General features: G+C 35.3%; 2 protein-coding genes across 6 annotated transcripts in view; both read right to left on the bottom strand.

Annotated features, from left to right (window-relative positions):
* The window catches only part of LOC138865757 (myb-like protein AA), a 19,563-nt gene extending 16,850 nt beyond the window's left edge, over nt 1-2,713 (bottom strand). The window contains exons 1-4 of the mRNA XM_070137069.1: nt 2,626-2,713; nt 2,117-2,127; nt 1,848-1,923; nt 1,584-1,671 (exon numbers count right to left, since the gene is read on the bottom strand). Coding sequence (XP_069993170.1) covers nt 1,584-1,671; nt 1,848-1,923; nt 2,117-2,127; nt 2,626-2,713 — 263 coding nt within the window. The remainder of the gene's footprint in view (nt 1-1,583; nt 1,672-1,847; nt 1,924-2,116; nt 2,128-2,625) is intronic.
* Nucleotides 1,958-15,000, bottom strand: part of LOC113825931 (RNA-binding protein 25) — a 15,487-nt gene continuing 2,444 nt past the window's right edge. For 2 of the 5 annotated variants that reach the window (XM_027378786.2, XM_027378785.2), the window contains exons 4-18: nt 14,810-15,000; nt 14,461-14,598; nt 12,748-13,022; nt 12,390-12,473; nt 7,156-7,466; nt 6,846-6,966; nt 6,427-6,593; nt 5,946-6,096; nt 5,500-5,746; nt 5,354-5,392; nt 5,049-5,174; nt 4,807-4,869; nt 4,261-4,394; nt 3,919-4,065; nt 1,958-3,607 (exon numbers count right to left, since the gene is read on the bottom strand). The exon at nt 14,810-15,000 is cut by the window's right edge and continues 74 nt beyond it. In XM_027378786.2, coding sequence (XP_027234587.1) covers nt 3,512-3,607; nt 3,919-4,065; nt 4,261-4,394; nt 4,807-4,869; nt 5,049-5,174; nt 5,354-5,392; nt 5,500-5,746; nt 5,946-6,096; nt 6,427-6,593; nt 6,846-6,966; nt 7,156-7,466; nt 12,390-12,473; nt 12,748-13,022; nt 14,461-14,598; nt 14,810-15,000 — 2,290 coding nt within the window. In that variant the 3' untranslated portion in view covers nt 1,958-3,511. The remainder of the gene's footprint in view (nt 3,608-3,918; nt 4,066-4,260; nt 4,395-4,806; nt 4,870-5,048; nt 5,175-5,353; nt 5,393-5,499; nt 5,747-5,945; nt 6,097-6,426; nt 6,594-6,845; nt 6,967-7,155; nt 7,467-12,389; nt 12,474-12,747; nt 13,023-14,460; nt 14,599-14,809) is intronic. The other 3 variants (XM_027378787.2, XM_027378789.2, XM_070133543.1) reach the window with 3 other exon arrangements.

The raw sequence follows: 15,000 nt of genomic DNA, 5'->3' as shown, positions 1-15,000 counted from the left end.
CTTTCTTTTTCATTCATTCACTTTCTTGTATTTTTATTTCTCTCTTTCCTTCGTTTTTCACGTATATTCCATTCTCTTTTTCCGTCGTTTCAATCAGGTTATTTTCTGCATTGGATATTTTAAGTTTTTCTTTTTTTACTTTTCATCTTTGTCTCCCCACTTCCCCATTCTCTGGCTATTTTTCTGTTTCTGTGTGTCTGTTTCTCTGTCTGTCTGTCTGTTTGTCTGTCTGTCTGACTGACTCTCTTTCTCTTTCTCTTTCTCTTTCTCTTTCTTTTTCTTTTTCTTTTTCTTTTTCTTTTTCTTTTTCTTTTTCTTTTTCTTTTTCTTTTTCTTTTTCTTTTTCTTATTCTTTTTCTTTTTCTTTTTTTTTTTCTTTTTCTTTCTTCTTCTTCTTTTTCTTTTTTTTTTCTTTTTCTTCTTTTTTTTTTTCTTTTTCTTTTTCTTTTTCTTTTTCTTTTTCTTTTTCTTTTTTTTCTTTCTTTTTCTCTTTTTTTTTTTCTTTTTCTTTTTCTTTTTCTTTTTCTTTCTCTCTCTTTATCTTTCTCATTTCTCTCTCTCTCTTTCCCCTCTCTCTCTCTCTCTTTCCCCTCTCCCTCTCTCTTTCTCTCTCTCTCTCTCTCTCTCTCTCATTCATTCATTCATTCATTCATTTTTCATGCTCTCTCTCTTCACCCGTATGTCTTTCTTCCCCTCATTTATCTGTCCTACATACGCCCTTTTTCCCAATTTTTTTCTGCCGGAGTGAAACAAAGGCATCATTAGTTTCCATATCCTCTGCTACGTCATCTGAATTTCCTAACTTAAAACTCATAGACTTCCTTTCTAAACTTGATCTCTTTCGTTCTTGAAAAGGCGAATTCCGTCAAAAAAGATGAGCTTACACAACTGCAGTATAAGCCAATTGCCTACTGTGACGTCACCAAGGCTTCCCTCATTTGTTTTAATGCTTAAACTGTACGAAAGGTTTTAGCAAATTAGAAATTCCAGCAGGACGTTGTCACCTTAGATGTTAATAGTGCAATAAAGATTTCTTGTATAGGTTTTGTGATTATAGCATTTTTGCTTTTATGTATCACTGAGAGCATCAAGGTATACCCAACACTCATGAGAATCTCTGCATAAATTGTGTGTAGATTACGGAAGAGGGAACTTCTCATTCAAATGACATTGGTAATATTTCTCATAGCTAATTCAATTATCAAACAAACATTATCTGTAATAGTTAATTGCCATTATTTGACCATCTTTTTTCACCACCATGAGCTACTAAATTTCGCCAATTGATTCAGTATAGTTTTGATTTTTTTATACAGGCAAAAATTGAAAATTTTTGAAGTTCAAATATGTAAATGAGTATTTTATCTTACCAAATACATATAGAAAGAGGACCTCAAAACATACATTCTTACTATTTACAATGAAAAGTGAGCAATACAAATTCTTTATCTTTCTGTAAATTTTAGTTTCCATTTTGCACTATTCTAAATAACCTTTTTTGAAATGCCATCACTAAATATACACAACAAATTATACATACAAAAAGAATAGAAAATGTTCTGCACGACCAATTTTTTCTTTACTGAAACTTCTTTTCTGCCTTGTCATCATTCTGTAGGACTGAATTTTCCATCACCTTGTCATTAGACAAGAGGGGGATGTGCCCAATGACTTTTAAACAACATTTAATATTATAAATTTTCAAGACGAATTTTGCTTGAAACCACAACTTTTAATGATGATTCACATGTCATTTTCATTCGGTCAGATGTAAATTTACCTTTGTCCTGAAGTCATTAATGAGAAGATATGAGGAGCAAAATTAGAGAAGGTTTTCTAATTCATACATGTTATCAGTCTTTTCAAGTAATTGTATCCTATTTCTGGTCCCTCTTTGTTAATCTGAACTACACAACCAAACTCCTGTTAAAAGGAGAAGTCAAATAAAAGTAACAGATATGTAAACCTGACTTTATTTACAATCACAGGACAGATCCATACACCAAACTGTAAATCTCAGATGGGAGACCTGTATCCATTACGAGAGTTTGCACCATGAATTTATGTCTAAGAGATACCCATACTCTCTCTTCGCTGAGTTTCAAGATGTTTTTACTTCAACAAGATCTGGAATTTGTATATAAAAAAAAAGTTTATAGCTGAAAGGGATGGGAGCTTTTTTAACATAAAGAAGGTAAAAATATCAAGCACATCTACATTCTCCAAAAAGTATCATCTTCATGAAAAAATAATTCACAATTACTCAAACTTTATAAAAGTAACCAAATCGACTACAATTTTTTTTTATCTATAATAACAATTATTATTACCATCAGGATGTAAATTTCTATTAAACTCTTACTTGTACAAATGTAGTGGCTACAAAAATTCTCTCCTTTCCTATGGTCATATATAAAAAGAAAAAGAAAAAAAGAAAGAAAAACTGAATAACTCAAAATTGAAAAAAAAAATCAAACTCCCACAATGATTTCTCAAAACCTTGGCACTGCCACTTCACATACATTACCTCACACACGCACTATTCACTAACCTATGGTCATAAAAAATAATAAAGTGGACAAAAAAGTAGAGGAATAAATAGAATGACAAAAGAAAAGCAGGTACCGTTTCCGCACACGGGCATTCTGAGCCAGCAGAATCGTAAAGACCTTCTCTGGGGTGGAATGGGTGTGCCTGACAAGATCATTGGCATAATGTGAGTTTTATTATTGTTAATGATCATTATCATCAAATATTGTCAAGTGTCAAAGAGGGGAGACAAGTAGTACAAAATAAAGGTTCTGCAAGAATGAAGAGGTGTGATTGCTTCGTATGAAAATGCACGTTGATACATTGTCAAGTAAAATTAATCTAATCACATTTTTTCTTTTCAGTTCTTTTCTTCTTTTCTTTCGGTCTTGACACAAAAATATCTACATGAAAAAAATTTATCATTATCAGTGATGATAATAACTAATAACAAAGATTATAATAATAATCATCATTAATAATTTATAATTATCAAATAATAATAATAATAATAATAATAATAATAATAATAATAATAATAATAATAATAATAATAATAATAATAATAATAATAATAATAATAATAATAATAATAATAATAATAATAATAATAATTTAATAATAATAATAAAAACAATAATAATAATAATGATAAAAATAATTTCTTTATTGCAATTACTTTCAATTGTCATAATACAAATACACTGAAGACAATACACTGTTCATAAACCTGAACTGTAAAATTCCAAATAAAAAAGTTATTACAAACTGATACATTTTGTGCTTAAAAGAAGTAAGATACCTGAATAAGCCAACAGTTTTGGTGTGTCTTAATAACATTCACTGATATAACAAAATATGTACAATAAAAACACAGTACCCTGATTGACTTTCTCTTTACTGTAATATGATACATAAAATAACCTTACAACGGCTAATTCGACCCTCCTAACATAGGTGAGATGGGGGGGGGGGGGGGGAATTAAGACTTTACAGCACCTAATTTTTTTGCTTCTATCTCGTAGATGAGTAATCGCCACATCTTCACCACAAACACCTCGGCTTCGTCGTCAAGGACCTGCAAAGGAAGAGAAAAAAAATCAGAGAGAGATTCAGAACACAATGAAACAAATGTGTGTTAATATGTACAATCATTTACATATGTATATTTATTTAATACAAGTCATGTACTATATACTTACAAATCTATTTGCATATTTGCTTATCTATCAACTCATATTTCTACCAATCTATACACATCTTTAAAATATTTTAATTTACTTTTTCCTTTATCTATTTCCCTACCTTCCAATTTAATAAGATACTCAAAAATACTTATTCATAAATATATGTATATCATCCACAAGTTCAACTGAAAGTGTCCCTTACCATCTGTACATCGTTGAGAAGGGACTGTGGCTCGGATCCAACCAGAACTTTTGAGCAGATGAAGTCAACTAACGTGGGTTCTGGCTCTCCAATATATTCTATGATCTTTTTATTGATCCAGGGACGAATTCTCTTTTCCATTAGGACCTGTGAAATGAGAGGTACATCTTAGAAATCAGCTGTTCGTACCAAAATTAAATACAGATGTTAGATATGATTGAAAAGAGACAAATTTATAAGTAGCTTATCACATTCACTCACCAAGTATTGAAAATCATAATTCCTCAATAAAAAAAATAAAATAATAATGATAATGACAAAAAAATTGCTCGGCACACTTACATTATCAACAAGAGACGAGTCAATTGGGTAAGCAAAGAGTTCCTCTTTACTCGTAGGAATCTTGTCAATCATGCTCTTGATATGTTTGCGTTTCTCTTCGCCACCACCCTTCTCCTTGCCACTTTTGTCTTTGCCTGAAGTAAACAATATGTCTTGTATGTTTGATAAATCTTTACAAGTTAATCACTCTATCCATCTATTAATCCATCTATAATTCTATGGTCTAAAGTAGCATGTCTATACTAGCCATGACTGGAACTTATCAATGTAAATGTTTACCTGCAACTTTATTCATAAATATAATTAACCACAATTAGTATTAGGATCAAATATTACAGTCACTAAGTATGGATTATGGACTGGTACATCAATTTCCTATAGATTGAGACCTATGACTATTCATGTACCATTGGTTAATGAAACTCCATTACATTATAGAAAAAAAAATCAGTTATATATCAAATGAACACATTTAATCACAAAATATTCATGCTGAGTACAAATAATATCAAGAAAACTGTTCAGAACTGAGGAAATATTCATTACCTGGTTCGATTGTATTTCTCAATAGTTTCTGCAGAGGATCCTCCTTGGCAGTAAGTGTTCGCTCTGCAAATAAAGAGGCACATGAAAGCATCATAAAACAACAGGTCCTCTTTCATTCCTCTAGGTGAAAAAAGGGTAAAATTTCATTGCAACATAAAAGACTCGTACATTAATTTGCTTTAGAGAAAACTTATACCCCAGTTGCCAAAATTGCGTGACAAGAGTCTCAATAGTCAACCAACCTGGCAACGGCAGCTTCTTCTTTTTGGCCAAAATGTCATCATCATCTTGGTTAAAGACATCTTTGACATCCAACTTCTTCCTCTTTTGGGGCTGATGTGTACTCTCAGAGGACGACAGGAACGAATCTGAAAATTCATTATTTCTTATTAGGAAGATATAAAAGAAGTGAGCCTCTATTAACTACTTTATTCATCTATACATCAAAAGAAAAATATAAATAAAAAATATACAACCTCAATCTTCCTTTTTTTTTTTTTTTTAGATAAAAAAATAATTAAAAGGAAAACCAGTGATAATATCGTACTTTCATAGTCACCACCCTGAGAAGGACTGTCTTCCATATCTGGAAGAGAAATATAAATAAAAAATGAACAACCACCATCTTCCTGTTAAACAAGTAACGAAAAAAAAAAACAATAATTAAAAGGAAAGCTAGGAATAATATCGTACTTTCATAGTCACCACCCTGCGAAGGACTGTCTTCCATATCTGGCATGGGCTCAGGTGGGGCATCAGACATGTGGCCGTCTGAATCTGAGTCTGACTCTGCTGGCACGCTAGGCAGAGGTGGCTGTTCTGGGGCTTGGGGTAACGCTGGCTGGGCCTCCACAGGCGCTGGGGCTGGGGGAGGGATCTTCTTCTCTGCAGGTTTAACAAGCAGCTTCGGCCTGTACTGTTCCTCTCTTTCAGCACAAGCCTATGATTAGCAAGAAGAAAAACAACAAAAATTTGTTTATTTCTGTTGAAAAAAAAGGTTTAATTTTGTTTATATCCAGGAATTTCTGCTCCAATAAAATTTTACAATCCTCTCCATAACTCAGATCTCCCTCTGCTACCACATAAGCACCCTTTTCAATACACAAGTTTAAAAATCTCTAGAGTTCCCTCTCACCCACCTTTTGGAATGCAGCATCCGGATTATCATGTCCTTCAGCAAGAATTTTGGCTCGCAGCTCCTCCAGCTCCTCCTTCTCCTTGACACGGTCCCGAGTGTCCATCTCCTTCTCTTGCTCCCTCTCCATAAGTCTTCTTTGGAATGCATGGCCTCTGCAAATTGGGAAGTTGGGGAGTAAGAAAACTTCTATAAATAATGCTTATTAAAACAATTTCATAAATAACAATTTACACTGTAATTACACATATTGTCTGTAAACCTGCATATATACAATATCTACCAACAAACATCTCTCACTCACAATAAAAGAGAGAAATGCAATCTCACATATACACAAACCCGTAGAGAAACGCAATCACACAAATCCTAACGCACAAACCTGCACAGAAATCTATAAACACAAAAAAGCACAATCTCACAATCACACCCACACGTATTTATACACCTTTTCCAAAATACCCATCTCAAAGCCAGGCACTAACTTGTAGTATTTGGGATCGTCTCTCTCGTCATCGTAGTCTTCGAGGAACTCCTTGAGCCTCCTTGCCTCCTTCTCTCTCTCCAGCTCTTTCATGCGGTCCTTTTCTTTCTCACGGTCGAGCTCCTTCTGCTTCTTGTGCTCACGTGTCTCCCAGTTCTTTAATCTCTCCTGGAAAAAGGAAAAGAAAAAAAAAAGGTAGCTTCTTGAATACTAGAAAAAAAATACACCTGAATGAAGGGCAAAAGAATGACTAGATCTGAACGTTTCATTAAATGTCAGCAGATACAGAAAATGAGTGAAAGACTGATGAACAGGGAAAGACAAGATGGGGGAGGAAGGGAAAGATGAGGGGAGGATAAAAAGAGGGAGAAGACTGAAAGAAAAAAAGAAAATACAAATATCAACATCAAAATCTTTTACCTGATACTGCATCTCTTTTTTCCGAACTTTCCTCTCCTGTTCCTTGCGTTCTTTGTCTTCTGCTTCTTCTTCTTTCTCCCTTAGTAAATCCCTCTCACTCTTTCGTACAGGTGAGGGTGATCTGTGAGATAAAGGGAAATAAAAAATAATAATAAAAAAATAACAAACTTCATTTCAGTATTGCAAAAGCGACAAGAAATGAAAATGAGAAAGGCAAGAGGATAATGACAATCAAAACTAACAATTCCAAATATGCTACCTGTTTCTGTTGTTTTTTTGGTTTTTGTCATCATCATTTCAAAACACTTACCTAGATCTGGAATACCTTTTATCTTTCTTCACTCTGCGGCTTTCCACTGACTGAGAGCGTGACCTTCGCAAGCTGCCTCCTCGGGAACCTGAACGAGACCTCCGTTTCAGCTTCTCTTCCCGTTCTCTCCTTTCCCTCTCCCGTTCTCGCTCCCTCTCCTTCTCCCTTTCTCGCTCTCGCTCTCGCTCCCTCTCCCTTTCTCGTTCCCTCTCTCTGTCTCTCTCCCGCTCCCTTTCTCGCTCGCGGTCTCGCTCCCGCTCCCTGTCCTTCTCTCTCAACCTCCTCTCTCTCTCCTTCTCTTCCTCCTGTTTCTGAAAAAATATGTCACACAAGTTAGACGTCGATTACCAAACTGACGTCATCAGGGCACATTCAAAGAACATGAAAATCTAACAAATATCCAAGAGCACAAAACAACAGGCATAAAAAACCCTCAGATATTGGTTTTCTGTTTCACACGCACATACACACAGACAGCCATGTACACGCCCACACACACATACAGTGACCACAAGATATAGCTGGCCCTACACTAAAAGATATACTAAGAGGCAATATCCTTTCAGTTACAAAGAGCTACAACCTTAAAAGGATATATATATATACTGTATATAATATATATATAAATATATTTATGAATACATCAACATTAATGTAAATATGTAGGCCCTGAAGCAAAACTATGAACATGCACTGAGAAATAAAAACAAAAGTCTCTGAGTGACCATTCTTTTTTTTTTCCTTCTTTATAATCTAACACAGAACTGAGAACTAAGATTTGCACTAATTATAAACACAAAACTCTTGTATGCACAAATGAAAATGATGTGCTAGTGTTTCTCATAATCACCAGTTCCTAATTGGCTTTGATGTTCCAGCACCCTATGCAAGAGGCAAGATTTAGCAAATGCCAAACAAAACAAGTGTTCCCAGGGATTTTAAAGTATTTTCCCATGATTCTATTCAATTTATAAACTGTTACATGTGCTTTGACCTGTATTTTTTTCTCTTTAATCTTAATAAAGGAAAAACTATCTAAATAAAATAATGACTGATTTTCAGAATCCAGATAAGCTTAAAATGATTAGTATTTACTGCATGTATTCAATAAATTAATTTCTTACTCCCCATTTTAAATCATGACTTGACAAAATTAGATGGAATCTATTTCATCTCTGACTAACTTCAGTGAAATATCTGAAATATTCAAAGCACTGATCAAAGTGGAATGTACAAGACTTCTCTGAATTTGGGGAAAATAGCAAGTGAAATTTGTTGATCAAATCCATTCAAAGAGCATCAGTGACCCTTGAAGTGAATCCCCGTTTTCATGTCAACCCACCCGTCACGTTCCTTCCCTAATTGGAACAAGATGCTACCGTTGGCAGACAGGACTTGCCTTGTGCTTTAGGGCGAAAGGCTCAACTGCTGGGTCGATGTCAGGTAGGACAAGGCAAGCCTTGTCCAGGGTTGTGGGGAGATGGGAGGAGAGAATGAGGGGATGATCCAACACTACATCCGAGCCTCAATCTCCCCCTTCAGATGCACTTCCTCGACAGTTTCCACGGGGAAGTTTCACCCTATACTGTTTGCAGCTCAGGGTCAAGATGGCTACGTCACAAAAATATGCAGGGCTGATTATCCTTGTGGACAACTGAGCTATAATTTCTTTGAAGACTGGCAAAACTTTTCTTCACATTATAAAGCTCTGACATAATTAATACTCTTATCATTATAGTTATTTGTGAAGCCATCCTGTCCCCACAGCCAACTTCCTTCCTAAGCTCAAACACCTTCATTTGCGACCGGGTTTCAACCAGAGACTGGCAGAGACACAAGACGAAATGCGACTGACTGAAAACGTCATCCCGCCTGTGTCAGAAACCTCATAACACTCACACTAAAATGGCACTTGGATGATGACAATTATGATATGATGTTGGCAATTCTACTGTAAAAAGTACAAAAAGAAAAAAAATCCTTATAAAGTAAATCTTTAAACTTCAATCTGCTTTCATGAAGAACAAGGCTTGCCTCTCTAATTATCATGATTTAGATACATAACCATCTAAGAATATTGAGAAGTGATAAAATAAAAATAGGTAATTCTTTTTAACCCATTACATCCAGTCACTAGAGTTAGGAAGAAAAGAGGTTACTCTTATCTTTCATGCTTTTCAAATTCTTTATCACTACTTCTTAAAACTAAATTCCTGAATGTAATGCTGTAAATAGTTATTTCAAATTCAAGATCTTCAATTAATTAGATAAAACTTAACACTTCCAGGGTCCAGATTTAAAGGGTTAAGTGAAGAAAAAGTTTCAGCAGAATCTAGATACTTACTTGTCTAACAAACATTGAAGAGCAACTGACAATATTGGCACTCCAAACATTATCAAAATCTGATCTCAATTAGCTTCCTTCAACTAGAATTGCAAAACATCCTCAGCATTTAATGATTTTGCTGGAAAAAGATAAGGAAATGATCCCTTATGAAAGGAGAAAGTGCTCTGCTAAACCCCATCCACAAGCCTTGTTCTTCTGTTTGCAGCAGTGTCACTCACTGTGAGCCAACATGCCAGTAAATTCCATAAACTTACTTGCATCAAATTACAATTATGCATATTGTAATCTTCCATCCTTCTGCCTACCAACTTGCATCCATTCCCCTTTCACTCATTATGTAAACTTTACCTCAAGTGTAGTACATGCTTTTTGACTGAAGAAAACATTATGCATCTAGTGTTCTCTTCATCCATTATTTTATTCAACAAGCAACTGTAATTCAAGTTTTGAAAGTCTTTCACATCGTAAGTGTGGAATGGCATTCCTTACCTGTTAGGCACACCTCTCTTTCGAACTTTGCCCCCCCATAAAACATCCACATAACAATATTAAATATATCAAGTGGCACTGAGTTACCAAGTGCTATACATCCTCAAGACTAATGTTACGCTTCACAACTATGTATATAAAAATCATATTTATATAATTTAATAAACAAGGCTCCAACACAATAGCTTCAAACATCACCAACACTGACTTCCTTCTCTGCGTATCTTAAGGATTAAAGCTTAAGATTGTAATTAAATGATAATAGTAATAAAAAATAGAATTACTTCAAATTTAGTGACAAAATATTTTTCAATACAGACAACAGACGGCAGTCATATAAGAACTATACTCTTAATTAGAGAAAGAGAGAGAGAGTGAATAAGAAAAATACATAAAATAACGGAATAAACAAACGAAAACTAAAAGTTAAAATAAAGAAAAGGGGAAAACTGATACATATTATACTATGATGAAATCCTTATCAAGCAAATGTAATACTGGCTATGGCAATACAGACGTCAGAAAAGCAAGCTAAAACCAACTCTCTTCCGCTCTCGCTGTCGATCCAACAATGTCCCATTACAGGACACTTGTCTTCTCAACCCGCGAAAATGCGGAACAGTAGAGCCAGCTACTACAATTCTCCATTTGTTTTTTGTTTGTTTTAAGCAAGTTTTCCAACCATCCTATATTGAACCATCCCCAGATACACCGTGATGAGAAAAAAGTACGGAAAAGATGGACCAAGTGCTAAACAAGAGATGGGTCAGTGTGGTGGCATCAGCTGGTCAAGGAGATAGCGGGTTAAGTTGCTGGACCAAGCGGGTAGATGACTGACTACAGGTAACACGTCCGCTTCAAAATAATTAATAATAATAATAATGATGATAATAATAATAATAATGATAATAATAAAAAAAGAAAAACAAAAAAACAAAAAACATACCACAGAGGAGGAGGTGCCGAACATATGGCTGAGTCACCCCAAGCAAGGTTGGTGGGAATCAAACCATACGTTCCTCAGAACCAACTCTCTTGGGGTATTCTAAACCAGATGTAAGATCTCAAGAGTGAGAAAGTTGGCTGTCAACAGGCAGCAGAAATATTGCACTGACTTTTGGCACTGGGAGACAACCACTCATGTCAATTCCCTTGGGGAGAGAGTTGTCATGACTGGCTGCCAAAATACTAAAATCACTGCAAGCATATCTGCACTGCCTTGCCCTTAGCCAAAATAAACTTTTGTTTCTGTTACAAACTAAAGTGCTTTATTAGATGCTGTACTCACCGTCGCTGGCACAAAACATACATGACAGTTGTCGTCTGCCCGCGTGTGAACTCTATGACTGCCTATGTTTGAGAATTACATATTATGTTTGTGTCTTCTTTTCGAAAAACACTAGGTTATCAATTTCACATAATCAACGAAATAATCTTAAAAATACAAGTTACAAGTGATTATGCTAATGCACAAAAAAAATATATTACTCCTGTCTCTCTATCTTAAAGTCTTTTTGTTTTTAATCATCAAAAAGCAAGAGAAATTAAAGGCCTGACAGAATGCCAGATTAAACTGGAAGAGATTCACAATAGAATGTAGGGGAGGGAAGCAAAAGGAAGTCTCTTTCAGAATTATCCTAAAAGGTACAACTGGAGAAGTAAAAAAGCCAAGTCTGGGTGTAAAAATATGGCTCAAATTAGCTCCTTCTGCACGAGACAATTTCAGCCATAAATCCACTGAGTTGCATTCTGCTCCATCTTCCTTCATTATTGTAATACATACATTTTGGCCATACACACTATATCAAGAACTGGGGAATACTTCAGTCTATTTATATCTTTATCTAAAATGTATAAACACATACTGAGTGCTTTTTTTTTTTTTTTTTGAGCTTAATCAAAAAAACTGACAACAGCAAAAGCTGTAAAATTACTATTTCAAATCAATGTGGAAACTTAATTGATATACATATAATGTGAACCAAGAGCAGCACTTATGAGGTATGTAAGCATCCAATTAACATTCCTTGTATCAAAGGAAGATTAAGTACTTGATTGGTTACATTAAACTCATAAAAGCTGATAATGCCACATAATAGTAAGTTGTTTTAAGAGAAGGGAGGATTAAAGAAAATTTATAATGTACTGATTTAGACTTGGGGCAGCAGAGACATTGATGCTTGCACTCGTCGTGTTATGAAATATGAAAGAGAAGTGACAATTTAAGATCAGAAAGTAAAAAAATAATCCGGTACCCATGACGGTAAACGACTCACTGGAATCCATGACACCGATCAATATCGAAAGATTGCATTTCAGGGTTGAAGCAATGCATCCAATGCTTCCTGCCTGCCCAAGTTCCTAGACGAGGAACGGAACCAGTGCTAGGGTACCATACCTTCATTTGTTCCCGGAATTGGGTGATTTCACGCGTGATGAGCTCCTTCTTTCCCTCCTCCACATCCTCCATGTCATCTAAGTTCTAGGGGTATAAAGAAAATAGTTGAAATTATTGTTCTATCACTATCTTTTTAAAGACGGAAAAAGTTGCCTTACAAAATTACTCTATTGCTTCTAGGTACTAATTGTAAGAGATCTCTGTTACAAAAATTCACAAACAAATGAAATCCAAATTTATACCACAAGAATTGTTACTTTTCCTTGCTATATTTAAGAAAAAATAAAAACATCTAAATTCACAAATCAAACTTTCTTAAAGTTCAATCAGCACTTCACGTTGACACTACTATACTTACGGTTGTGGTGGGGATATTCGCGATGTCGGCCCCACTGGAGAGCGCAACAAGCTTCTCCTGGACCCTTGACATCCTCTTCTCTCTCATGTCGTGCTTGTTCGGAGGTGGGACGTAATTCATGATATCCTTTTTGTGGTCGGCCAAGATGCTGTTGATGCGGCTCAGGGCGGCTGTGTCCTCGACTCTCATGTCCTCATCCAGGTAGTCGTCGCCCTCGTCCACCTCATCTTGCAAGGGAGATGAGTCGCCATTTTGCTTGGCCTTTTTTCTCTTTTCTGTCATGGATAGGAAGAGAAAAGTAGGAGCAAATTATCACATGAGAAATTAAATCATGTGAATTCTAGAAGAGGCCAAGATGTCGTGGATGTTTTGTTTTTTAAGTTAGCAAATGAGAACAACAGGAACTCAGGGCAGACTACTGTTATCTTAAAAGCACAGGTTTACTGTGTTGTTTAGCATTTTCACAGAGAATATAAAACAAAGAGTGGAGTCAAGAGTGCTGACAGAGAAATGCCAAGTTGCAGAACGTGGAGAATGAGGTGCCCACAGATATCAATAGAAAGTTTGTTTTTGTTTTTGTTTTTTCTCTCTCTCTCTAGGTTGATCTATGCATTAATCATACTTAAAACCAAATACAAATACAAATTCACTGACTAGATTTTTTAAACGTCCTATGTTTGATTTTGGGAAGGATGGAATGAAATAAAGGGTAAACATAAGAAATAGGATTAGGTAAATATGTATTACTGTCTTTTTCTTTTTTTAGAATGTGCCCCTTACCCCTTTACTCTGATTAAAATATTCTTTCAACTTTATAAAGATACATACTTTCTCCAAATATGAATTTAATTGTGGTATCATAATGGTTCTGCTTCAAAACAAGTAATAGCACAATTCCAGATAATTTAACAAGAATAGCACTGCAAACAGTAGAAAATCTGAAACTTTGCCTGGAAATTTTGAATAGAAAAGTATATTCATTATCTTCAATAGAACAAGGCCATTCACCGTTCATGAAACTGTATGTGTTAAGTATCTTTACCCAACAATTTTCCTATATCAAAACAGGCCTTTCCCAAAAACAAGAGACTACACAGGGTAAATATAGGCAACACTTCTTCCTCTGCAGTTACTATGGTTGTGCAATGCATACACCAAACTATTAGAAATTTCTTCCTCATTGGATGGTAAATGCAGGAATCCTCTTCAGAAGTTCCCAAAATCAGGAGTGATTAAATCTTTACACCAATAACAAAGTCAAAAAGTCAAAAACAAAAGAAAATTTAGAAGGAAGCCTCTGTGCAATAGATCATGAATGCAAAAATGATATAATCCACTCCATATGCTAAAATACTTATCTAAAGGCAAAACACATAGTGGCACAATCATCATCAATGATTGCTATCTACATACATATACAATGTTACAGAGCTATTGTAAACGTCTACATCCATATACCATGACTATATATTTAGAGAGCCATGCCACAACAAAGGCTTGGACCTTTATATAAACATGCTGCCCATGGAAAACACTTACAGATGTTGCCTTTGTTTGGAGTACATGAATTAAATCTACTGTAAAAAAACAAAAGGGGGGAACATCTACATTCATATCACTTTATTCATCTCTCTGTATCTATATGCAAACATGATATACACAGAAGCTATGTGTTGTGGTTATGCTCGGACAAAATGCTTGCAAAATCTGTACCTTTGTACTCCTCTAGAACTTCTTTGGTCTTTGCATCTGCCTTGACAACCAGCTTCTTTTCCGCTATCTCATAATCATGAAGAAGGCGAATTGCCCGCAGAGCTGCATCAGGATTGCCAAATTCACAAAATCCAAATGCTGCAAGAAGAAAATAAGTTTACAAGAAGCACTTCATGTACAAGCATAATTCAAGTAACATAAAGGTCTGAAACTTTAATCTTTTACCAGAGTCTCTTTAAACTTGTTTTCTAAATCAACTAAATCATTACCATCAAAATTACATAAACATAATGTAACCAACATAAAAAAAATATATACATTTGTTACATCCTTCCTTGGAGGTTCATACCTTGTAACTTTCCAGATGCCCCCTGAACCCTCTTCCAGCTCAACACTGTGCCACATGTGTTGAGAATGTGCCGCACCATCACATCAGGAGCTTTCTCCGTGATGTTGCCCACAAACACCGTTACAGCCGGCCCTGATGACTCAAGTCGTTTCGAGTAGCTGGGCGGCTTTATTCCATGGTTGGTGGTGGTG

Source organism: Penaeus vannamei, chromosome 2, assembly GCF_042767895.1.
Source record: "Penaeus vannamei isolate JL-2024 chromosome 2, ASM4276789v1, whole genome shotgun sequence".
Lineage (NCBI taxonomy): Eukaryota > Metazoa > Arthropoda > Malacostraca > Decapoda > Penaeidae > Penaeus > Penaeus vannamei.
The sequence above is the reverse complement of the archived record's forward strand: the minus strand, read 5'-3'. Positions and strand labels throughout refer to the sequence as shown.